The sequence below is a fragment of the Cavia porcellus genome, unplaced genomic scaffold, assembly GCF_034190915.1.
Source record: "Cavia porcellus strain 051 isolate PalLab524CR breed Dunkin Hartley unplaced genomic scaffold, mCavPor4.1 scaffold_14, whole genome shotgun sequence".
Lineage (NCBI taxonomy): Eukaryota > Metazoa > Chordata > Mammalia > Rodentia > Caviidae > Cavia > Cavia porcellus.
In genome coordinates this window covers 17,024,158-17,050,657 of record NW_026947497.1, presented here as the reverse complement: position 1 = coordinate 17,050,657, position 26,500 = coordinate 17,024,158, and the positions used below count along the sequence as shown (strand labels likewise).

At 39.6% G+C, this 26,500-nt stretch overlaps 1 protein-coding gene and 1 non-coding gene across 2 annotated transcripts in view; one reads left to right on the top strand and one right to left on the bottom strand.

The window, feature by feature from the left end:
• Positions 1-10,051: 10,051 nt before the first annotated feature.
• Synpo2 (synaptopodin 2) overlaps positions 10,052-26,500 on the bottom strand; it is a 177,696-nt gene continuing 161,247 nt past the window's right edge. Inside the window, exon 5 of the mRNA XM_003476796.4 lies at positions 10,052-13,784. Coding sequence (XP_003476844.1) covers positions 13,242-13,784 — 543 coding nt within the window. The 3' untranslated portion in view covers positions 10,052-13,241. The remainder of the gene's footprint in view (positions 13,785-26,500) is intronic.
• LOC111753652 (U6 spliceosomal RNA) lies at positions 24,660-24,766 on the top strand. The gene has a single exon (XR_002788440.1). It is a non-coding gene; the product is annotated as a U6 spliceosomal RNA (small nuclear RNA).

Here is a 26,500-nt window from a genome sequence, read left to right as displayed (position 1 = left end):
CTGTAGAGAACTCAAGGGGGAGAGAGAAGGCATGATGCTCTTTTAATAGTTCAGGTACCAGATGATGAGAATTTACAGTTGGATAGTGGAACACAGAGTAAAGTGCTGCTGCATGTTATTGAGTGACCATGTCTATTTTGTCCTAGGTAGATCTTAATTTTCTTTCTGAAAAAGAATAGAAAACTTTGTCTTGAGAATGTCTATGATCTTTCCGCTTGATGACCCTACGTGAACCTTAGAAGTTCACATAAAATTATCTCTTCCATCACCCATGACATCATTGCTGTCTGTAAAACAGGAAGGGAGGAGAGGTGTTAACATGGGCTGTGTCTGGAACAGCACTGGCTCAGGTCTCCACACATCAAGCACCTGAAGAACAGAAAATAGCCTGAGTGGTAAAGCAACATTAGTGTTGGAAAAGGGTATTGTACCCAGTGTAGTCCCAAACTGTCAAGTTAAATCCAGCACATGTTGGATTATAAAAGTGCTTTTGTTGTAAATTTGTGTAGTTTCTCAAACATGGAGGCCACGCCCTCTGCATCATTCTATCAGGATTGTATAGAGAAGTATACACAGACTGGACTGTGAAACAGAATGGGTCAAGTTCAAGTCACAGGTCTACTATCAAGCAGTATGAGATCATCCTGTGCCTCAGTTTCTTCATCTATAAAATGAGAATGGCAGCACTTAGCTCAAAAGTTAAAAAGATAAAATGAAGAAATAGAGCCAAATCATTTGCTATAGGGTTTTGCGTATGGCAATTGGATAATGAGTGGCTGCCATTGTTGTCATCATTATGACCATTATATCGTCATCATGATCGGCCTTTCTACCTAGTAGAGGGCTAAATATCTAAGCACAGCATTTCTGATGAGCATTTTGATGCATGAAGTAAAAGAGAGTAATGTGTAGATGAATTATGACAAATCTGTCCTTAAGATTTTGCCTTGATTATTTGAATAAGATATTTGTTAATTATATGAAAGTATGCAAGCAACAGCTAGGTTTCCAGTGCAAGTCTTTATATTTCTATATTTAAATTTCATTTGGAGAAACATGTAATGAAATTAGTATAGATCAAAAGAGTAGGTTCCAGAATTGCCCTTTTTGTGACACCCTTCCAGTTATTTCTGTTTGTTTTTTGAAAATCCACAACTAAATTCTTGGGAATTCTGCTTATCAACATCCTATTGAAAGGCTTCCCCATTCTCAAGCTTGAACTATTAGCATGAGTATAAGAGACTAGCATTTTCCAGATTTCAGAGCTGCTTTAGTTAGAGCGACTTGCTGTTGTAATAAATTCTGGCATTTTCTGCTATACTCTTTTAGAAGCACACTTATTACACACCTTCCATTACCATGGTCTCTTCATTTTATGTCTCCCTATTTTGGGAGAATTTCAGAATGGAGATAATGATATAGTCCCACATAAAACTGTCCCTTCCATCACCTATGACATCAGCTCTGTCTATAAAACAGGAAGGGAGGAGAGGTGTTAACACGGTCTGTGTCTGGAACAGCACTGGCTCAGGTCTCCACACATCAAGCACCTGAAGAACAGAAAATAGACTGGACAGTAATGCAACATTAGTATTAGGAGATGGTATTATACTTGAGGTAGGCTAAAATTGCCATGTTAAATCTAGCAGATGTTGGATTACAAAAGTTCTGTAGTTAGTTCTCTGAAGAAAGAACTCAACCCTACTTTGAAGGGAAAGGGAACTTTGTCTCATTCTGGCTTTTTTTTTTTTTTTTTTTTTTTTGTCTTTTTGAGACAGAGTCTTGCTATGCAATTCAGGCTGGCCTTGAGCTCACTTTGTAGCCCAGGCTGGTCTCGAACTCACAACAATCCTTCTGCCTCAGCCTCCTGAGCGCTGGGATTACAGGCAGGAGTCACCACGCCCAGCTCATTCTGGCTTTTTAAACTCTTCATATTTCATCACATAGTGTCTAGCACCCTTTCTGTTTTAATCGTCTGTGAGTTTTGAGACTCTACCAAGGAAACTGCTGTCTTCATTCTTTATCTTTTAAAAAAAATAATTTTTGGTACCAAAGCATTTTTGTGGCATGTTTAATTTTAAATACTTTGAAATTAAGACCCAAGATTATTTAACAAAGGATAAAGTCTTAGATTCCATTGCCGGAATGGAATCTAATCATTTTTCTATTCTGAAACCACATCACTTTATCTGCCAAATACAAATTTTTGAAAACAGGTCATTCTTCCTGACAGCCAGAAAAAAATTCTCTGAAGATTATACTCAAGTATCACCACTTCTGCCGAGAGCCTGGAGAAGCAGAGTGGTCGCTCCGCATAGCTCTCTGTGGTGGTGACAGGCTGTGTTTCAGGGAGGAGGAATCATGGGAGAAGAGAGAAAAGTAATGGAGTAGGGTGGTTGGGCACAGATGGAGGGGACCCTTTGGTGCCTTCTGGCATCCGTCAGTTTATTACAGAGTGTTCTTAGATGGAAAATATGACTGCCTTTTTATGTGGAACAACATTTTTACATTTTAAATTGACATAATTGTACATTTTTGTGCGGTACAATGTGATATTTTAATATACACACATACTATATATATTGATCAAATATGGATGATGAGCATGTTCATCATCTTAAACATTTATCCATTTTTATGGTAAGAAACATTCCAAATCCTTTCTTCTAGTTATTTTGAAATGCAATATGTATTATTGTGAAGTTGTATCACTGTTTGGTGCCAAGAAATGCCAGGATTTGCTACTCTAGATAGGAATAACACAATGCCTGCTGTCTAATCTCTAACCCCCCATCACCTCCTGCCCTCTGCTAATCACTATTCTATCCTCAGCTTCTAAGTGACTTGATCTCATATGGATATAGAAGAAATGTAGATGTCAAATAAGCTAAGTTCGTGTCCCCCAAAGTTGAAGAATGAATTCTAAGGAACAATGGAAATTAAGAGTAGGAAAATTATTGGAGAAGAGGATTGGGAGGATGGAGAATTGGAATAGATCTGGAGACAGGAAGGGCCCCAAATGGGTTGCCAACAAGTCTACCTCTCAAAGGAAATTTTCTAGAGCAAAATCATGAGGCAGGTACAACATGGGTCCAAATTATGGTCAACCAATAAAGGTGAAAGTATAATTGCTTAGGTAATATTGATCCAATGGTAGCAAGGATATGTGAGTAACATCATTAACCTTGGTTAAGAATCTATAGTCTTAGTTTTGCCTTTAGTCTTAATCTTTGTCTTCATCTTCCTCTTAGTCTTCATCTTAGTCTTAGTAAGTGGGAGAAGATAGCCTGTTCCTACTGGGATAATGGGAAACCTCAAAAGGGTGATACCATTAATCCCAAATCTCTGTTCATCCTTTAGTGAAGTATGTAAAACTAGCCATTGTGATTTTAATCTTCAGCTGTACCTCCAACCACAGACTTGATGAATTCTCATCTCTTGCACTGGCTTTCTTGAGGGCTTAGCCCTGTCTGACTGCCTACTGTATTTCTATGTAACTTAGCTTTCTATAAAAGTATGAAAAGATTTTATGGTTTTTCATGTCCTGACTTCCTGTCCAGCCCTCTCAAATTTAAACTGCTTCTCAGCGCTATCAAAATTAACTTCTTATCACACGGCTTGATCATGCCAGTTCCTTAGATGAAATCTTTAATGGGTCCCCTAGCTGCCCTATGGCAGGGATAGACAACCATGATTATCAATGCACCAAAATAACTGACTGCTGTTTTGGTATGGATAGTGAGTTATAGATGGCTTTTACAGTTTTAGGTGGGTGGAAGAAAAATCAAAAGAATTCTATTTTATGACATGTGGAAATTATATGAACTTCCAATTTCTATGCCCATGTTAGAAATCAAACACAGGGCCCTCACACTTGGTAGATAAGCATGCTATCATTGAGCTAGATTGCCGGGTCCTTCCATAAATATTTATATTGAACCATACCGGATCATTTTTGAATTGGCCACTTTATACTACAAAGAAAGTTGAATTGAAACCTAATTTTCTCCTAAAATAATTACTATGTGGTCCTTTACAAACGTAGCTTATCCTGCACTGTAGTACAAAGTCTACTGCTTTTTTGATTTGCACTGTGTTGTGCAGTAATAACTTGGAGCTTCCTGTTGTTTACCCGGACTATACTGGTCCCTCTTTGAAAAATGTCCTTTGTCTAACTCTGCTCAGCCTGTGAGACCCTGCCACAATTCTTACCTCAAGCCTTCCAGGAGGACCCTTCCACCATCCATGTGCTCCTTCTCCACCCTAAAGGTTGGATTTGTGTGTGTGTGTGTGTGTGTGTGTGTGTGTGTGTGTCTGTATGTGTGTGTTCTCCTGATACAGTACTCTATGCCTAACCCTATCATTCATTGTATCCCCTGGTAGAATGGTCAGCTTCCTGGGGGAACAGGTCACCTTGTAGTCACTAAAATATTCCTGGCATCAAACATTTCCTATGGCACCCAGTAGTAAATGACAAAGGACTGCTGAATGGCTGAATAGATGAATCAACATATCTCCCCAGACAATGGTTCCTAGAGCTGCCACTTGAAGGATAAGGAAATTATGTGCCTGGTTGAGAGGGGTAGATTCTAGAGGAATGATAAATGTCCACAGTTGTGGGGAGTCTAACTTTCTTCGTAGGGTTTACTCTTCAGCTCTGCATAGTCTGGAGCTACCAACTGTGGTGAACTCTTTCATGGTAGCATTCCACTCTGGGAAAAGATTGGAATTTGCTCTTACTTTAAATTCAATTCTAGGTATTTGCTGTGCCAAGAAAAAGTTCTAGCTTAGTAAGAACACAAATACTGTTCAATATTACTAAACCTGCTGACTTGTTTCACTTAAGAGTACGGTCTCAAGGTGCATAGAATTACCTAGAAATGTCTCAAGTTTTTCCTTATATATGCTGAATAGTACCTTCTTGTATCAAAATACCACATCTTCCTTATCCATTCATTGGTCGATAGGCATTTGAACCATTTCCCTGATTCAGCTATTGCACACCGCTGCTGTAAGCATGGTGGTGCACGTATTGCTGCGGTATGATGCTTTTGATTCTTTTGGGAAGATACCAAGAAAGGGAATAGCCAGGGCAAACAGGACCACTAGTCCTAGTATTTTGAGAAATCTTCACACTGCTTTCCACATGGTTGTACCAGTCTATACTCTCACCAATAGTGAAGCATCATTCCATTTTCCCCACAGCCCTGCCAGCGCTTGAGATTGATTGATTTCTTGATATTAGTCATTCTTTCTACAGTGAGATGGAATCTCAGTGTTGTTTTAATTTGTATTTCTCACTGTGTCTCTCTAGTGTGAGAAACTGAAAGTGTAAATAAAGACCAAAGTGTATAATCAATATTGAGAAATAGGAAGAAGTTGTTCAAATGGGAAAAGGAACTAGAGAGAGGCATGGGGGAAAGGAAGAGACAAGAAAAAAATGAGAAAAGAAGATAAAATGGAAGGAAAGATTTTGCAAACAAAGGGAGGAAGAAAGACTGAAGGGAAGGAAGGGGAATGGGAAAAAAGGGAATCAAAAGATATCATGTACGGATACAAATTCTCTATGATGAATGTGATTATTATGTATATCTAAATTGTACCAATAAACATAATTTTAAAAATAAACCACTGACTATTCATGATGTTAGAACTCCATGTCTCCCCTTGTCTGAGAAATTAGTACTTGGGATGGGCATTACCTTTAATTCTGATGCCTTTTTCAATGCCCCAGTTTTCTTAGATTAAAATCAAGCCTTGCTATTGATATCTTTAAAAGAAAACAAGTGGAAGAAAATGCTAAGTTTGGATAATTGATCCCTAAAGGGAGATTTTTTTAAATAAATGAAATGCACATGGAAATATTTGTGCCATAAATACCAGGTCTTCATGGTAGTAAAATCATGGTTTATACTAATAGCTAAAATTCAACTGTTTCCTTCCTCCACACCCAACTTCCTTCTTTGAATTTAAACCTAAGAATGGTTCTTTTAAAAATGTGCTTTGTTGTAAGAATAATTCTTGCCACAGCCTGGGTCCTTCCAAAATTCATCTTGAAAGTTAATACCCAGTACACGGTATGAAGGTGTAGGGTCCTGTGGAGGTGATCAGCCCATGAGAGCCCTGTCCTGTGGGTGGGCTCCCTGAGGGATGGAAAGGGCAGGGCCAGCACTGTCCTCTCTGTCACGTGTGGACACTGTAGGAAGTGCTGTCCTCCAAGTAGAGAGCAATACTTACCAACGCCACATCTGCCTTTGTCGTCAACTTTCCAGCACTATGCTGTGAAAAACTAAGTTTCTGTTCCCTATAAATTACATCTCTTGCATTTTGATAAAATACCATAGCAGGAACTGGCTAAAATAATTCTAGAATGATCATGATGAAATTTTAAAAAGTTATAGATTGATGAGACTTACTCTGGGCAAATATTTTATTTATAACTATGTTCTTCATTTGCAAATTCTTAGGCAAAATATCTATAGAATTTGCCCATAATTCTGACTGCTTTCTATATGATAACATTCAAGACCTTGAACACTGAATTCTTATAGTTCAATGACTTGATTTTTATGCAAAATGAGGAATTAAGATACATCGCTTATTTAAACATGTTGCTTATTCAAGAACCGATTGACTTTCCAGAAATCACCATAGGCCATGAAACCCACTGCCCTGTTTTTTTGTTTGTTTTCCTTACCATTTTCATCCTGGACTTAGAATTTGGTTTAGCTTTGCATTAAATTTGGGCTGATGTATCAGGCTTATTTTTCCCCCTGTTAGCCCTCTAGGAAGTATAAACTTCAATAAGTCACAGGTAAGGTCATAGCCAAGTTTGTCACAGAATGTCTGGCCTATGGCTCGCAGTTTGCACATGCCTGTTTTGCCTGGGCCACGTTGATTGAAGAGAAATTGTTTTGGGCCACACATAAAATATACCAGATAGCGAATGTATATAAATAACAAGCCTTCCTATATTTTTAAATGTTTTTATTATAACAAGGCAAGTCTAACTAATAGGCAGCAGGTTGGGTACACTGTAAGTAGAAATCACAGAAAGAGCATCTGAATTCAAGGGGAAAAGGGAACTTAATTGGCAAAAAATTCAAATAATAATTTCAGAGCTCAGAACATGATATTCCAAAGTACAGAAGCTTGGCATGCTGAGTACTTTGAACTGAAGGAAATCAGAAAAGCCTCAGAAGCCTGATCTCCCACTGATCCTTTCCACTCATCTGTCTCCCATTATTCTTTCTCCCATAAAGGGAGTCATAAAACTAGACTTCCTCTTCCCTGATCAAAATCATAGAGACCATAAACCCTCTAAACCATAAACTAGTCCTAAGAGCTGGGAAGGTCACTCTTTCCTTTCTCCTTTGGGAACTTTGGAGGGCCCTGCCCCATTCCTGAGGAAGAAATGCCACAGAGAGGCCAAAAGGAATAGGACATATGGCTTTGAGGGGATCCCACCTTGGTGTGTGTCACCCCTGGATCACATCCTCTTGTAATGGCTGTCCATTCATCATCAACGTGAGCATAAAAATGAACAGATTTCTTGGGACTTTGGGACTTCATTTTTAAAATTATTCATGTCATGTAAAACTTTGATTCAGCAATTTTTTATGCTTTTCTCTCATTAACCTGTCTTTTGATACAAGAGCATCATCCATGACCCTTACGATGAGTGGGGAAAACTATCACAGTCTTCTGACGCTGCAGTGACAAGTTTTGGAAAAATTCCCATCCATTATTTTAAAATTATTTTTCTTTGTCTTTTAGTCTTAAAGAAAGCTGTGGCATGAATGACATGTAGACCAACAAGTAAAACAACCAAGCCAAGCTCTTGAAATGAGGCCAGGCCTGATCGGTCAGGGACCAGCCCTGGGTGCTACAAAGCTTCAAAGCTCCTGTGTCTGAGGCTTCTATGTTGCTTTAGAAATGGTTGCTCCTCCCGGGGAACATCTAATGATTGTTCCACCCAAGGGAACCACTCATGTTCTGAGTGGTACAAAGGATGGCATTCTACTTGTAATACATACAACTGGAAATGTCCCTGTTTTGAAGAAAGAACCTTAAAGAATACACCTAGAGCTCAATTGTCATGAAAAATTTTTGTAGCAAAGGTGACAATGAAGAAAATATATACAGGAAATACTATCTCTACCCTTATTTGTTCATAGTAATATAGACCAGCGTCTACAGGTGTAATCTGGCTCTAAGATGATGCCTCTACCTATGTAAACCTACTATAATTTATTTGGAAACGTAGGACCAACCTCCTACTTACTCAAATCATCAAGTTGAGGTGATTCTGCTTTATGCTTCTCAGAGTCTTGGGTAAGAAACATTAACTGCAATATGCTGTGTATTTGAATGTATTTGGGAAGTGGGAAAGGATGGAGGAAAAAGTTTATGGGGAACATTGACAGGAGAAGAAACCTACAGTAAACCAACTCCTCATTATAACTATAAAGGGAAAAAAATATCAGAGCAAGACACATTGGAGGCATTTTCTCTTCAAATGATTTTCACAAAATCACTTCAATTTTATAAGGGACAGGAATTGTCAGATCCTTTGTAGAAGTATAAATTGTCAAGTTTTATAAAGTTACACATCATGAGATGCCCCTCATGAAAGTACTGTCTTACTAAATTGGAGAAGTCACAGATCTTGTGGTTTTCCAAAGCTGCGGAGAAGGAAGCACTTTGCACTAATGGATTAGGGTCACACTGACGTGTCTCAGGGTGTTCTGTTGCCGTCTTGGCAGCCTGGTTAGGGGACTGAATTTTCCTTACATCCAGCTATTTGTTGGCTCCAACTGACACTGCTTACCTTTTAGTATGTTTTGAAACTTGTAGCTTAAAAAGGACTAGGAATTTCTCAGAGAAAAGAAACTTTTTACATAGCATTAACACCCTAAAAGTCTACTACACTTCTCTCCCCCGCCACCCCAGAGCCTCCTCCAGAATGCCAGGCAGGTGCTGTATCACTGAGTCCTACCCCCAGCTCTAGTACTAAATTAAGTCATTAAGTTCCTAAAACATTATTTATTCTTGAAGTGTGTTTTCAATCGTTGGCCCTTTAAAAAAACATTTTTATCAGAACACCAAAAATAGCCCTTTTACTTAGTGTTTACCAAGAAAACAGTGTTGAAAAGTTGTTATATCAATTGACCATGAGAAGTTCACATTCCAGCTGATTTCATAGTCTCTAGAAAGAGCCCAAGTAAATTTTTAAAGAGTTTTACTTAAAAGGAAAGCTTCTGTCAGCCTTGGGCGGGAAATGCTGAGAAATGAACATGGCGGCAGATGAGAGAAGAGCCCAGGTGGCCTTGGACACCACCCAGCACGCTGTCAAATCATGTGCTCGTGCTTAGGACTGATTTCTGACATACTATTAAGGAAAGTTTAGTGAAGAATAAGGTCAAAATATGTCCGTATTCTAAACTTCTTGACTGCCATAAGAAACTGCCTATATTTCCAGGACATTTTTAAAAGAAGCCTTTAAGCGTTACAGTGAGAAACATTCTTTGCTTGGCCAAACTTTAACCAGGCTTCTGAATGATATTCTGTTTCCCCCTTTTTTGGGGGGAATCCAGTTTTAACAAAGATCTCTGCAGAAGTCCCACACTCTTGATATCTGATCAGGCCCCTTCATGCCCCATGTGGTTACTCTGGCCTCTCCGCAGTAGGAATTCTGTCAGGCTGATTTTGCTAATAATTCCCCAACCCCACCCCACTTTGCCCATTCTGCTCCTTGCTACAAACTCTCATTTGCTCGTTTTATGTTTGGGGTTGAGCCCAATTTTCCCCCACTGCAAGACTCTCTGCAGTGGTCCTTGGAACTATCTGGATGGTCTTGAACAGGCTTTTTTAACCATGCTGTAACAATATCACTGAATCATCTTTTTCTTTAGTCAAAATCTTACAAGTTGCCATGCATTCTGGAATCCTGATTTATCTGGATTTCAGAATACAGTTATTATGGAAAATAATGTAACAGGAAAAAAAGCCTTTTGAATAGACAATTTCATAAGGAAAAATGAAATCCTCATTCTGATGTTCAAGTCACATTTATTACTAATACGATTTTGATTTTCAGTACAATCTTTCAAATACAGTCTTTGGGGATAAAAAGAGGTGCAAAACCATCTGATTAGCATGAGAACACAGTCTTTTTAAAATAGAAAAGTGTGAACAGTGTAGTCAGTTCTGGTTTGAATAGAATCAAGTGTGGAAATCTACTTTTTGTTTAAAACAAACGTCTCCGTAATTCCTGTTTATTAAGACTATTTGATGCCATATTTATCCAAAGTTTTAAATCATTACGTATATTTATATTGTTAAAACTTTTTCAATGTATGTGATGGTGCCACAATGTTAGATGTAAGAAATACATTCAAAGATGGACTAGAAATTGTGCACTTATAAAACTCAAAATACAAGACAAATTTTAATTCACCAGAAAAAGACACTTTACATACATGTAGTGATATGCTATTTAAACTCAAGATGGAGGAAAAATGCCAAATTAGTGTCTCTGCAACTGACATATCCTAGTTTTAGAGCTTTAAAAACATAGTAAAAGACAAACTCTTGTCACCTATGTGACTGCTACTCTTGAAAGATGTTTTACCAAAAAACGTGGTTTGTATTTACAAAATATCAACTCCTCTCTGCAAGCACTATCATTTGTAAAAAGGGACAGGTCATTTTATTTTTCTGGGAACAACAGTTACTTAAATCTTCTTACCCTTAAGAACTGAATCTCAGTGTGGAAGGGATCCTATGTCAAGTATTAGGTTAAATGAAAGCATTGTAACTATCATTTCCAAGTAGATTGGAGAAAAGTATACACTGTACTTTGTGATGATTTGAGAATGAAACATTTACTTTCAGAACTGTTATATATCTGTAAAGTAGAGGGGGTTTTTTGTGTGTGGTGGTAGTAGAGATTGAAGCTAGGGGCTCTCTATGCTAAGCTATAACCCCAGCCCTTTAAATTTTCATTCTCTTTTAAATTCGGAGACAGGGTCTTACTAAGCAGCGCAGGTTGGGGTCCAATTTACAATCTTCCTGCCTCAGCCTCCTGAATAGCTGGAATTACAGGTGTGTGCCACCACGTCCTGCTAAAGTGGGACCTCTTGGAGCACTGATTTTTAATAAAAAGATGAGATGTTCATATCCTTGTAAGTGAAACATGTACAACTTTCCTGTGATCTCTTGTGTTTTTCTCAATATTTTAGGATAAATTTAGATAGCTCAGTACAAATGCTAATTATGGCATAGTGCAGGTGAGGAGGAAGAACACTATAATATCTAAGTGTTTTTCAAAAAATCTGCTTCTATTTTGAGTGTAGTGAATTTCAGTAAATAAGATAATATATATGTCAATTGATGTAAATAAAACCTAGCGCTTAGAAAACAACACAGTAGAATATGGCCACGCAAGTAAAGTTTTTTCTGCTAAACTCCTCTTAAAATATTCAAATCCAGAATGATTCAGCCACTATAATAATTTTAACTTAAGTAGGGATTTTATGGGAGGCTGTCTTGAAAATTTGCTGACACTAATATATATATCTACATCAGACATTATTTTTTAATTCCACAAAAATTTTTGGGTGCCAATAATTATATTTGGAGAGAATTAACACTATGTCAATTTAAGATAGTTTAACAATAAAACTTTAGAAAGTATTCATCTTTTATTTTCTGTATAAATGAACAAATTAGTTTCTGGTCAGTTTTACCATTGATACAACTTACTGTGTGTGATTTCTTCAATTTATTTTTTTACTTGCAATGTAAGGGATCATTTTTATACTGACTTTTTGGTAAATTTAATTCATAAAAGTGACCATCATCATATGAGACCACGATGGTAAGTTCAAGAATTAACACACAAAAGAAGACAAAGCAAAGTTATCACATATAAAAAGCTAAGGAAGTTTTGAATACTCAAGATATTTAAAATTTTAAAATATTCTAGATACTTGCTTAAGATGTACACTATGTCGGGTTTCCTTGTATGTAACACTTTGTGGGTGTGACGGTAAGGAGCAGGTGTTTGAGGTGCCGGTTCCTGGTCATGCTACCAAGACCTGGGTCATGGGATGGGTGAAGCAGCTGTCTAACTTCCTTTGAACATTCTAATGGCAAGTTCCTAAAGAAGCACCACTTGTTACATAGGCTTCTGTGGCATGCTTTTTGGAACCAAAGAAATGGTCATGACTTCTAGCTGCATAATAGGCATATTCATTTACCACTTCCTTAAATCCATCAATAGCTTTTTTTCCTTCACATCAACTCTCACTCCACAAACACGTAACCCAAATCCTGTCACCCAGAAATTCCTCTTGAGACCTTTAATGATGTGTGTATTAACATTAATTATCTAATCCACCCCTAAACTTAATCTGGTATTTATATGATGAGCAATCAAAATGAGTAACATATCAAAGCTCATTCTCTTAATGACAGAATCTCATAATATCAGCGTTGTTAAAGGTCTAAGAGATTAGATAATCCAATCTTCTCATCTGACAAATGAGAACAACTGAACCCAGAGTCTGTTCCTGTCTGCTGGCTTTAAATAGGTTAGAAATAAACCCGATATCTAAATCTTTCTGTTTCCCACACTTTACACCATTTACTGCAAAGTCCATCTGAAATGTGTCATAATTTTTCTCTTCTACATTTCTTTCTAAGAATTTTTATATTTCAGCTATTTTTTTAAAAAATCTGAATTTTGTTAACTTTAAAATTGTTTCAGAGAAATATTAAAACACCAATGCAGTACTTTTCAATATAACCATTACTTATTGATAGTCTCATTAAAAATGTCCCTAATGTTTAAATCCTTGCTATTACAGCTAATGTTAATTAACATACATATTTTAATTAATTTATTCCTGGGATAAGGCAGAGTTTCACTTTAATTGAGCAGAGACTGGTTGCATAAGCTTTCCCTTATAAATAGAAGTAAAATTTTGAATTGCATTTTTCACATTATCAATGCAGAAAATGAATTTTTTCTTTCAAGAAATACTCTGTTCATCTGCAGACAAGGAACTTGTTCACACTTGTGTGTGCATATACATAAATACACACACAGGCCCAGATAAATGACCATGAGAACCAGCCAAGACCAAAAGTGAATCTAGATCTATTAGAAAAGAAGAAATGTCTACACAACAGCTTTTTTTAAAAAATCACAATTGTCACGCAATTAGTTCTAGCTTTCATGTTTGGCGTCTCCAGCCCCTGGGGTGTGGATTATAGTTGCAATCTGTTACCGGAAGGCAATAATCAGACCTAGTCTCCAGGGACATTATTTCAGAATCATTTCTAGAAGCCTGCCTATGATATGTGTATGGCAACTGCACACCATATTGAGAGTTGGTGGGCATGTTATTACTGGCTACAGAGGTAACATGATACTCTTGCCTTTCAAATGAGTCCATATTGGCCCTCTGCGTTTGAGGAACATAAGACAGTTTCTCATTCCAAACCTCTGGGGACCCCCGAAGCACCTTCCTCCGAGCTGCTGAGACCACATTGGCCACAATGGACTCTTGGATGCTCCTGGGTCTGAAGGCATCATCCACTAGACCAAGGGGAGACCTTGCCGCTGCTTCCCAAGGTGTTGGTCTTCTGTTGGCTTGCTCCAGCCCATCTGCTGGTTTTCTGGAGTAATTATAAGCCGGCTGGAACATCCAAGGAGATGCCGTAGACATGATGGGTGGGACAGGTCTTCCCGGAAGAGACAAGGAGCGCCCAGTCTCCTAAAAACAGTGAAAATGTTCATGCAGCTCATTAATTTCAGTTTATACTGATTACTAGTCCAAAGTACTCACGGCACCATTAGCCAGCACTACAAAATCTCACCCTTATGATGCTTAGTCCTAAAACCAAACAGGATGTCTCAGCTTCGTGCATTCTTAGCTTGGCCTCCTGCTCGGCCCTTACATCCCTCTCTTGGCTTTCTTTACTGCTCTCCTGCTCTAATCCTGTGGTTTCGGTTGCTGGCATCTTTCCCACGCATAGCCCCCAAGGTAGGACCCCATCATTACTTCCGTCCGCCTTCCACACATTCATATCTACATGGGCAGCCCACTCTCATTCTGGGTCTGTTTTCCTGATACAAAGTAAATGGAACACTGATCATCCCAGAAACAGGGTAAACTACTAGGCTTTTTACTTTTTCCAAGACATCTTTCATCTATTAACTCATTTCGGTCCACATAGCAAAACCAAGCAAGAGCTCCTCAGAAGTGATTAATGTTACTGAACCGGTGGAATGAATGACTGGCCATTATCCTTTCAAAATTTGTTTATGTGAGGAGGACCACGTGGGTGTAGTCCCCTTGTTTTTGAAGAGGAGTCACTCTGCTATTTTATTTGCTTTTTGCTTCCTTTTATGTGTATTGTCCTCTTATGTCTTTGAGCTCTCAGTGTCTGCAACATGCCTTTTTGTGGACGAAGTGTTCTTCGGCTAATCCACAGCAGCACAGTCTACTGAAAGCTCCCATGTTCTCTCCTTGTATCTCTCTGGCCTTCCCAGCAAACCCTCATGACTGTCTATCTGCACTGTTTTCTCATACATTCCTGTTTGTAGGACAAACTCCTTAGACAAATTCCTGGCAAAAAGTCTCAAGGAGACACCTGGGGAAATGAGTCTACATTGAACGTATCAAAACATTGTGTTTCTCAAACAAAAGATTGTGTCTAAAAATGTGTGTTCAGATTTCAAAAACAGTTGCAACAGCTTTTCTTTATCAAGTTCTTAAATATAAACTGAATAGCAACACTTTGATTTGGGCAAAAGAGCTCAGATTTAATTTTCATTTTTTTCCATTAATTTTCACTTTTTTCCACAAAGATAAAAGGTTAATTTTTGGTTTGAGTATGAAGAAGTAAGGGTCAATATAATGGATCATAGTTCTTTCTTTTTAATTATTAGAACTTTCCTATAATGGTAGAATCCTAGTAAAAATTTGTTTTCATTCAAGTCTCTATTTTTTTTTTTTTGTCTTTTTCCTTTTTATCAGTACCAGGGATCAAACCCACAACTGCCTGCTTGCAAGGCAGGTGCTTATGCGGCTGAGCTAAATCCCCAGCCCCTAAAGTTTCTATTTTAATGCAGAAGTAGTCGTAAATTCTCTTTCCTATATAGTTAAAGAGGAAGGTGTGTTGGCAGGTGACTTTTACTCACTTTTAAGGCCTTGGTTTATAGTTCACATTATTGAGGTATCAGCTTCTTAAACTTATAAATAAAAGTTTCAATGAGCCCCTCATACTCCCAGGCACCCTCCTATGAACTAAAGCTACAAAGTACAAAAGCCCCCAGCTCTCAAGAAACACACAATCCACTGTTATTTTTAGTTCTCCAGTAGCAAGTTAGAGAATCACAGAAGGCCAGCTTAGAGAAAAGACTTTTTACCTAACTTGCCATGAAAAAAAAATAGGGAATTTTCTAAACTGTAAGAACTATTAAGTTTGGGTGTAATAAAGAGAAATGTCTCTTGTAATATATGTGTGCGTCTCTCCTTTGTCCTTGCCTGTGGACGAGATAAACAAATGAAAATTGTTTGTTGTAAACTAAATAACTTGCTCTTCTACATTCTCCTGAGCCAGCTAAGGTGCCTTGTGTTCCTTCAGGTGCTAACAATAGAGTATGAAACTATAAATTATCTTAAGTTGGAGATTCAACTGTGAAATAAATAAATCATTCCTGAGTACACAGTTGTTTCTGTGTGTGCCAAAAATATTGCAGGCATCTAGTCTGTGCTTGCATCCAAACCCCTAATTTTAACATATTTCCCCAAAAGCAACTGTTGCGTCTTATTCTTTGGGGCTATGTTCTCTGTCCATCTCAATCTTCAAAGTACTTGGCTTGCATTATTATCAAAGGAATTATAATTATTAATATGAGAGCGCTGAGCAGTATTTGAGATGCTAAATTGGCTATACCTAAGACCTGCCATCAAACTGTTTCTTTCTGTCTCTTACCACACCTTAAATTTTATGTATTGAAAGAAATTTTTCTACTGTCACTGGAGGAAAACTTTGCAAGTCCTGTGACACTCTATTTAACTTTAGGAATAGTTCTATAGTTACCTTAAGTTACCCATACTAGTGCCTATTTTGACATAGAAGTTTCCGTGTCCTGTACTGACAAGCTCCAATTTTAACTTAAAATGAAAGTTCCTGTCCTCCCTCCTGGTTGTGCCTCTTTAGAAGAGTCACATGATTTCTGGGAGGAGAGGAGTTTGGCTCTTTGGCTCTCCCTCCCCCTTTCTCATCCAGCTAGCTAAGTCTGCCCTCCCAGGGCCACAGAGCAAGGATGATGAAGAATTAAAGTGAGGGGGTTCCCTTGATTTGGTAACCCCGACTTCTGGCTTCTCAGTCTCAGCAATCTCAAAGAGGAAAGTTTTCTCGGGCTGTTAGAAGATTCCATCACTGCTGAGCCTTTGATTTACATTCATTCATCCCTGTTTTCAAGGGGCACTCATGACTACGAACCATGCTCCAAGCTGCCCACTGCAGGTGTTGCCAGGATCCCCTCCCTCACTCCCCCCCAGAGGCTCCAACATGACCTCACTCAACACCCCCTTACTGCTGGCCTAGCCCAGTCCGTGGGGAGACACTCACACCACCACCACGTGCCATGGGCCCAGGGCAGCACAATTCCTGGACTTTCGCCAAAGCAGTTTGTCAGCCAGTTTCTGTCCTTCCGGACCTCCTGAGAGGGTGTCAGATCCCAGGGCACTCTGACCCCACCGGGTCCTCAGGCAGGCATCTCCTATCAAGTTTTCTAAGAAGCCACTTTGAAATTCTTCTTCTGCATAGCTCCACATGAAGGGACAGAGCCCTCACTCCACCTCCTCCAAACAGGGATCTGGGACACAGCAGGGTCCCTCCATGCAAGGGCTTTTCTCTCTTCCATACTCTGAGACATTTTAGTTACCTGGACCTGGCTGAGAGCTCGAACTGTGGGAGTCACTTGTTGCTATTCTCTTCGTGAACCCTTGTTTCAATCTGGAATCTCATTTCAGTGGGAAATAGTGGCTGTCCGGGATTTCTTTTTGCTTTACGAGCTCACTAAGTCACTAAATTCCTGAGGCTGGGCTGGGACTTGTGATCCTCCTGCGTCAGTCTCCCAGAGTGCTGGGATTTCAAGCATGTACCACCACGCCCAGTCTGAAAACTTCAAATTTAATGTCTTGTTATGTTAACATATTGTCAGTAGGGCACAAAGGTTTCTCTTATTTTTCTTTTTAAAATGAAACATTGGCTAAAAATGAAATGGGTTCCCCCCTCCCCACTCCTATGGATTAATTCCAAAGAATGACTCTAAAGCTTCCTGAGGTCTTAAAGAGTGGAAATCTGATACCTCACTCAGGACCTGTGCTCTAGATGAGGACTCACGGGTTTCCAGGACTTGCTTGGAATCCTTAGGCTTTGATCTGGGGAACTTCTCTCTGAGAAAATTAAAACTTGCCTCCCATAGCTTTGTCCCAGTGCCCCTGATAACAGAATTCATCCCGAGAAAGTCATTCTTTTATAGATTTCCAGTTTCATCCACCCTCACTCTCTGGTTGCTATCTTTCATTTTTCAAACTAAGAAGAAATATTAGCTAAGGTGCCCACCCCCTGAAGTTTCATCCCTCTTTCTCCAGTTTGTTAAGAAAGGCTAATACAGGAATAATGCCTTGATCTTCTTAAGTGGATGAAGGTGCGTAAGCAAAGGCATCAAAACTACCCCACATGCTGAGCGAACACATCATTTAAACTGATTGAGGGACTGCGTCATCTGGCAGATGACAGAATTAATATCACTCATGGAACATTTAGCCTGGTGAACTTATGAGAATACACGCCACTCTGTAGCTCACCCAGTGTAACTCACACAGTAAAGAATACAAGATTCCCACCAAACTCATGAGTCACCTGCCATTGTAATGCCCACAAAAGGGCTAAATACCAAGGAGTCACTCTCTTACCTTAGCTTTTAATTACTGTATTGCTTGTTGTGTACCAGGCAGTGGGTGCTAACTGCTTTATGAGGAATGTTTCATATAATCCTTACAACTCTGCATACAGACACTTATTATTATCCTTATTTTTCAGAAGACCATGAGACCTGGAGAAGACCAGTGACTTCCCCAAGGGTAGAAATCTAATAAATGATGGAGCAGCATGTTGAACCCAGTCTCATACCACATTTCTTTGTCTAACCTCAGACTGTACTTGAAATTGAATATGAAATAGTTTGGAGAGAATATCTTAAAAAAAACAAGATTTGTATCTGTGCAAACTAAATGGGGTAGAAATTTTGAAAGAAAATGTAAATTTTGATGAAATTTGGTTTACACACCATGCTACACATGTGATGGGAGAGACATGAAGCCCTGAATTCAAGAGCAAAGCTCAAAGAGGCTGAGTTCTTTTTTCTGCTTAATATAAACATCTTTCATATCAGTTAACTGTTGATTTACCCACATAGCTTGTTAAAGAAGAAGTTTAGTTAGCTTCCTTGTTAAACTGTCAGGGGAACCAATTTAATTATCAGGGAACCCTTGACATTTAAAAAGGAAATGCCATCCAGAGTTCACTTAGGACAATGAAGTGAATTTTAAAGCAATGCAAATAAATATAGTCTTAGCAGCTAAAGAAGTTTAATGTGATATATGTGCTGAAGCTCAAAATCTTTTATATCATAAACTTTGGAAGTTAACAAGTGCCCTTGGCTGAAATCCTGCTTACATGTGCATTGTGTCCAACTAGTAAATATTATCCTAGCTCCTCTCTGTTAAATACGGGATCAGTAAGCACTCCTCACAAAATACTTTATCATAAACAAAGCCCAGGAGCCCAAGAGAAGCAAATAGAAGCACATGGCATTTCCTTTGCCTCTGTAGCCTTTGAGGAGAATTTCTTAAGTTCAGAGGTGGTGGGGAGAGGTGCACCGAGAGAGCAGATCATGCAGGAACCCGAGGCAGTCCCCATCTTTCCATTTGCTCCGTCCCAGTCTGTGAAGTCAACATTGCTTCCTTCCCAGTTCACACTCCCCAACCCGATCTGTCAGCACTGACTTCAGAATGCAGCCAGGATGTGATCACTCTCACCACCTCTGCCATCCTGGGCTCAGCCGCCAAAAATTCTTGCCTGGATTATTGCTATAGCTATTATCTCCTAATTGGCTCCTCTAGTTCCATGCTGGCTTCCTTTAGTTTACGCTGGGCATGCCAGTCTAAATTATCCCATTAAAACCAAAACCGGGTCATGTCACCCAGTTCTCCGATTAACCCTCACCCCACAGCTTCTCATTTCAAAAATGGAAAAAAAGTCAAGGTCTTGTGTTAACATCACAAAATTCTCTGAGCCCACCCTTGAATCCCCAACCCTACTTCTTGAATATACTGACACAGTCAGGCCTGGGATGGTTAGACTTGCAGATTATTTTTGTGGACCACAAAACCCCAGATACCAGTGTGACTGCGACCTCATTTTGTTACAAGCAGCTGAGTTAGTTAGAAATACTATAGGCAGTCAGACAGGGCTGGGCCCTCAAAGGAGCCAGAGCAGAAGTTCAAATACCTTGCAGCCTCAAAGAGACAATCACTTCCGGCTGGGGCCCAGATCTCAAGACAAAAGGCCAAGCAAATACAACCACATCCTAATAGTTCCAAATAGTTCTCTGTCACCCTGAGGAAGTCAGGAGTCAGCATCCTGCTCCCCCTACAGGGAGAGTCCCTGCTGTTAGGCATGCCTGCTCACTGCATGACTCGTTCCCTATTTGCTCCTAATTTAATCAATTTTATCTGAGCAATTAACCTTATGGTTGACCACAGCTCTGTCCTGCCTTATGCCCACCTTGCACACTCCCATTTTTTTCCACCCTTCCACCTATCTAACCTCATGATTTTACTCTATGAAAGTCCCTAGAAAAGATAAGAGTCTCGGCAACCCAGTCGGGACCCCTTCTGTCTCTCAGACAGAAGCTTTCTTTCTCTCAGTAAATATATTCCATTCTTAAACTCCATCATTCCTAAAATTCATTCTTCTATTTTAGAGAACACAACTCATTCCAGACATACAGCAGGTCAGGAGTTTCATTCCCTTGTATAGATTTCCTTTGGGTCTCACTCAAATGTCATGTGATGCTCTATTTGATAACTTCTCCAAAAATTGGCTACCCTCTTGCCTTGTTTTATGTCTTCTGCTAGGTGAATACCCCTCTAACATAAGAAATGCTTTACTTAACCATTTTATGTGTCTTTCCCTATTTGAAATGAAAGTCTCTTTTGAAAGAGTTTTGGCCTAGAATAAATTACTGGACATTACGGCAGCAGTTCAACATGGTGGAAGGCCGAATCGGGGATGCTCACCCTGACGGCCACTTCCTCCTTCTTCCCCATTACAACTTCCTTCTTCCTTTCCCAGTGCATGTGAAGAAAATTCCAATCAGCTCCTCAATCGTCATCAGTGCCCGCCCCAAGAATCACATCCAGTGAAAGGTTACATATATCCCACACCCCACATCCGGTCAGAGGAGAAAGCCAAACTGTTGCTGGTTACAGGCTCCTCTCCATGTCCTTTAATAAAAAGGTCACTTTTACTTTTTCTTACATTCTGTTCCTTTATTGCACCACAAAACTCTAACATCTTTGAGAGTGAAAGTTTTTATTTTAAGACATTCCTAGAACCATACCAGGCCCTGCAGTATTAGTTGCCTAGAAAATATTTACTGAATTATTTATGAATGCTACGTTAAGCTGTCATAAGTAGAAAATCTTATCTGAAATTTTTAGCCAGCTAGCAACACGTAGCGTTTCTTGCATGTCGATTACACGTAGTTAGACATATAGACCCATCCCTAGCACCTCCTACACACTTCAAATCATGCTTAACAAAAAAAAAAGAATAATCACTTTTCCATTTTAATGTGCAAATAAATTATTTGCATTTAGTCCTATGAAAATTTGAAATTTTCAAACTGCTTTTATTTCACAAAGAGAAGTCTTAGGAAAGCATGCATACGTCCTAAGAAGAGCCTGAAATATACTTGCAAGATTTAAAAAATTAGATACAAGGAGTAAAAGGTAACCGATTACTTATTTGGAAGAAGAGAAACTAAAAGTTGGTTTATCATTTGTCGACTGCAAGCTGGCCACTCCCAGCTTTATGAGTCTTTAATTCCAATTTTCTTGACAGCACAAGCAATTTGACACCCAGAAAAATTTCTACATTAAAGATATAGAATTGTTTTTTTGTTTTTTTTTTTTTTTTTGAGATAAAGTCTCACTACGGATGCAGTTCAGGCTGGCCTTGAGCTCACTCTGTAGCCTAGGCTGGTCTCGAACTTGCAATGACCATCCTGCCTCAGCGTCCCAAGTGCTGGGATTACAGGTAGAATCCTTTTATCAAGCGGTCCTTGTGTATAAGATACAAGTTCCTTTGAGGTGATTTAGATAACAATCTTGCCTGAAACCCAAAGATAAGGACATATTTAAGGTGCTTTTGTGTCAGACTGTTAACAAAGCGGACTCTCATTGAGAAATTCCCAAGGCCTGCTTTCTTCTAAAGCTGTATTTTGAGTTTTCTTCCACCAACAGATGGTTTTGGAATCCCACTGTACCACTCCTTTAAAGGACCGAGAACCTACTCCTTTAGGCAGAAATGTGTAGTCTGATACTTCCTGTCCCAGTGGGGTAGAGAATCACATGTTTGAATATCAAAGTAGCCAAGCAGCCACACATTGTAGGACAATTCCAACAATGTGATGAACACCTTCGCACGTGGCAAGGCCCATGTTCTGGTGTCTGCACATCTTGACTCCATCACTATCTATTCATCTGAGGCTAACTTTTGGATTAAAGCTTCTGCTCTGTATCAGGCTTCTTTAAAGCTTTTCTTCACCTTTGAAGGGGATCCCTTGTGGGGAGACGTGAGCTTTGGGAACGGCACTGGAAGCCAGGATGGATTGTTGGAAAGAGCACACCCTTGGACACCACACAGCCCCAGGGTGCTCCCTGCCTCTTGTTGCCCATTTGATTTAATTCCTCCCAGCCTGCTTTCCTCAGTCATAAAGTGGGATGATGGTGACGATCGTTCCAAGATTATGGACAGAGGAGAGACTTCTTCCACAAACTGGATGCCTACCACTAGCACCAATCTTGGCTATTATTTTTGCTTTTGGGAGAGAGACTTGTATGGCCCTAAAGGTGTCAGAGACCTGGCAGAACCTTTTGTTCAAGAGGCAACTGCAGAGGCAGGCTGCTGACCCAGGATAAAAATAGAGGCCAGGCTTTCTTTGAAGTGGCATTAGCAGCACATGCATCAGATAGCGCCCAGCCAGCCCCGCCCTCCTCTGCCCCCAGGAGGCAGGCAGCTGGGCTAGCCAGGCAGAGCCCCCGTCTCACTGCCCTCTGAGGGCTGATGGGCCAAAGTGTAGACTTCTTGATTTTTTTTTAACTTTCTGTTATAAAAGGATAAAAATAACCATGCTCGTCTGAGGATCATGAAGACCAATGTTAAGCAGGAATCTGTGCACATACATCTGTGGTCCCTTTCATTGTAGAGACAATGATTAGAACAATAACCACAACATACAGGGACTTTACCACATGGGAGTCACTGTGTTGAGCACACTTTGGCTATGCCTTTACTTAATCCTCTGAACAATCCCCAAGTCCTTATCCTGCAGCTAAGACAACTGAGGCATTAGAAATTAGGTAACTGATGCCATGTCATGCACATATATATGTGTTTGAATTGGGCAATTGATTATACAGGTAATAACATTTAACTTAAAGTAGTGTATTTAAGGCATTAAATCTGTTAGCAGACATTACTGTAGCATCTCACCTTTATTCTGAAAAACAAGGTGTGTCAATTTACAAATGATATCCTATGGATTCTTTTTTGATACTAAGATTTTGAACCCAGGACCTCACATACGCTGAGCAAATGTTCTACCAGTGGGGGGGATAGTGTTAGGAGCTACACCCTTAACTCTTTTATTTTCTCTTGTGACAGGATTTTGCTTAATTGCCTAAGCTGGCCTCAAACTTGTAATCATTTTGTCTCAGCCTCCAGAGTAACTGGGTTCACAGGAATTTGCTATCATGCCTGGAAAAATAGTTCTGTTAATAAAAACTGTGTTCTATTTAAATGACTGGAATTCCCATTTTAAAATTTTTTGCTAACTTTGTGGGGGAAAACTTTACTTAAGTTTATTTATAAAAGTCTAATTGGTTTGAATATAAAGATACACCTTTCAAATGTGTTTCAAAACATTTTATGAAAAGTTTTCTCTCTCCTTAAAAGACTTAACTAGTAAAAATCACTCACACCAAAATAAAATACCGTAAATAATAACAGATATTAAGAGTTGAGATTTTATCCATTTATAGAAATAAAAAACTTAGTTTTCAAAATAAACAAAAATATTCAGTTTGTATGTAATAAATGCACTTTTAACTGGGGGAGATGAACTTACAGAGGAACATGCTTATGCCCTGTACAATGCAGTCACTCAATAGAACCAACCTGATTAGTTAAAAATGAGCCCAGTATATACCAAATTATAAAACCCACTTAAAACATGTCTATACAAATATAGCTTTAGCCGTCCATAAAACCTTAGTCTTTCCTAAAACAAATCCAGGTAACTACTTTCTCTTGTTTTATTTGGGGGGAGGTCTTTTTGAGACAGTGTTTAGGCTGGCCTTGAACTCCCTTTGTAGCCCCGGCTAGCCTCTAACTTGCAGCAATCCTCCTGCCTTAGCCTCCTAAGTGCTGAGATTATAGGCATCTGCCACCATGGCCGCCTGAATGTGCTTTTTTCCCCTAGAAGGCAAGGAAGGATGAGAAGATGGCTTATAGATTCTGAACCTTCCATTTGTAAGAGAGCTAACATCCTCTATGCAAACTGCTTAACCAAGGAGAGTGGCTTTTGCTTTTCAGAGAGATACCTTAGTGAATATTTTAAGAACAAGCACCCCTTAAGAATACATGCATCCCATCTAATCATTGCAGTTTGGCCTTTGTGTGATAACACGTTCAACCTTCCCTCGGATGTGTTCCTATGCCATTTTGTCACAATTCCTACAGTCGTTAACAACTCTTGTGAAATCAATCACAGTGCCACACTCTAGGGGGCTGAAGCCAGAGGATCATGAGTTCTAGCTCAACCTGAGTGACCTAGAGACTTAGTAAGTGCCCGCCTCATCATAAAAGATCATAATAAAAAAGAATGGAGGACATAACTCAGCCTTTAGGTTCAAGCCCCAGTACTACATATACGTGCCCCCCCAACACACACACACACACCAGAAACAAAGAAAAACTGCATTCCCTGGCAATTGAAACTGGTTGATGGCAATGACCAAGGCCCACCCACATGTACAGCATAGGGCTCATTTCACACAGATGCAGAGGATACACTCGGAGCAAAGATGACTTCCTTAGTGTTTGTCTTTGGCTTTCTGTCCATTACATTCCCAAGGTTATTAAACAGACCTTTTGAATTATGTTTTAGGCCAAGTCAAATTGCTTAACCTACTGTTAAAATTTAAGATTTACTTCCAATTCATGTTTATTTTTCTTGCATCAAAAACATGGTCCCGGAGTGATGTGTCAAATTAGGGTTGGTGCTCGCTTTGGCAGCACATATACTAACATTGGAACAATATAGAGAAGATTAGCGTGGCCCCTGACCAAGAATGACATGCAGATTTATAAAGTGTTTCATACTTGTTTCAATTTTGCACGCTTGTATCTTATAACCTGAGTAATTACTCTGAAGATAACAATGTACAATGTATTAGCCATTGTTAACTTCGTAGGATCTTATTTTGAACTTCTGTAGCATTGTTTTTATTGTTTTTCTCTTTAAAATAAAAAAAATTAATGAGGGATAGTAGCCCCAACTTTTCAGCAGTGCCTAAACAACTTGTTTCCTTAGGCACAAAGTAGAAAAAAAATTGTTCTTAATTCATTTGCCACATCTCTTTTTAGTCCAAGTAGCAATTTCATTTAATGAAATCTTTATTGTTTGAGGGAATTTGCACAATAAATTCCTATGTATCATTTCATTTTAGAGACACTGGGATGCCAAAAAGTAGGTGAGATTTTCAAATGAATGATTATTTTCCTGGCATAGACAAAAGACCATAGGGGTGTGGGTATAGATTAAAATTGAACATGTTAAGTATAATCGATATAGATGGTGAATGTTTAAGTTTAAAATAAAAATCACAGTAAAAGACACATTGCCATTAATTTCCCTCAAAACATTCCCTCTCGCTTCAAATACATATGTCCCGTCACTCTTGCCACTCTGAAGCAGCTCTGGAGGTCTGCTTTTGCGAGTCTTTTGACAAAGTCTGATTAAAAAATACAGTGAATGCTGCTGCCCAGAGCCATTCCACAGAGGCAGACTTGTAAAACTATTACATTGTGTTCCAACCACTTTGTTCATAGGATCTGGCATTCCCAGCTCTTCTGGCAACTTCTAGCTCTTCCCCAAAGTCAAAATGCCACAAAAGGTAAATGTTTTCAGCTGAGTCAGAGCATCAGGGCAGCCAGGACAGTGCAACTAAAGTCATTCATGAAAAACAGCTTCTGCCACTGCTTCTCAAAATTGCAAGGATGATGGGTAAGTGTAAAGGTTTTGGCCCAGACAGGACACTGTAGCCGGTGAAGCCTTAGAGGTGGAACTAAGGAGCTCCTATCTCCCCGACCCCTAGGAATTTACCTGTGACTCCATCTTCCCACCCTAAGAATTTACCTATGGTGCCAAACAAAGACCAGTGGGCTACCCGTGCATCCCTGATGCCCCTTTAGATTCCACCCCAAACCGAGGCTACTTACATACCCCCCACGCCACGTGTCCACCGGACTGTGGCGGACTCCAGAGGTCAGGGGTGTTTTGGTTTTCTCTCTCTGTGTTCTCAGAATAAAGGCCTCTTTTGTTTTATATGTCTCATTTTTTGGATATAATCTTATCATTTGGTGCTGTGACTCGATCAGCAGGCAATTGACTCCTGGGACACACCCAGTTGAGTCCCCAGCTGATTCAGGAACTGGATTCCTTCCTGGATTACTTCTCTGCTTTTCCTCTCCCGGGACCTGCTTGACTTGTTGCCAACCGCTCGCACACAACACAGTCCGATTAATCTCAGGTGAGCAAACTCCGGAAAATTCTTGGTGCTGAGCTGGGCCCCAGGTGAGTTTTTTCCCCCTTCGCGTGGGTTCGTGATGCTCTCACGTCCTTAAGACAGCCCAGGGCAGGGTCTTTCTGGGCAACCTGCGTCCACACTCAAAAATGTCTCACGTCCTTTGGGTTCAGATAGCCCAAAGCAGAGTTTTCTGGACTGCCCACACTGTAAGACCCTCACGTCCCTCAGAGCTTCACGCTCTCATGGGCAGAACTGTTACTGACCGCACATGTACTCCACTAGTAAATCTCTCAGTGACAACTGGAATATAT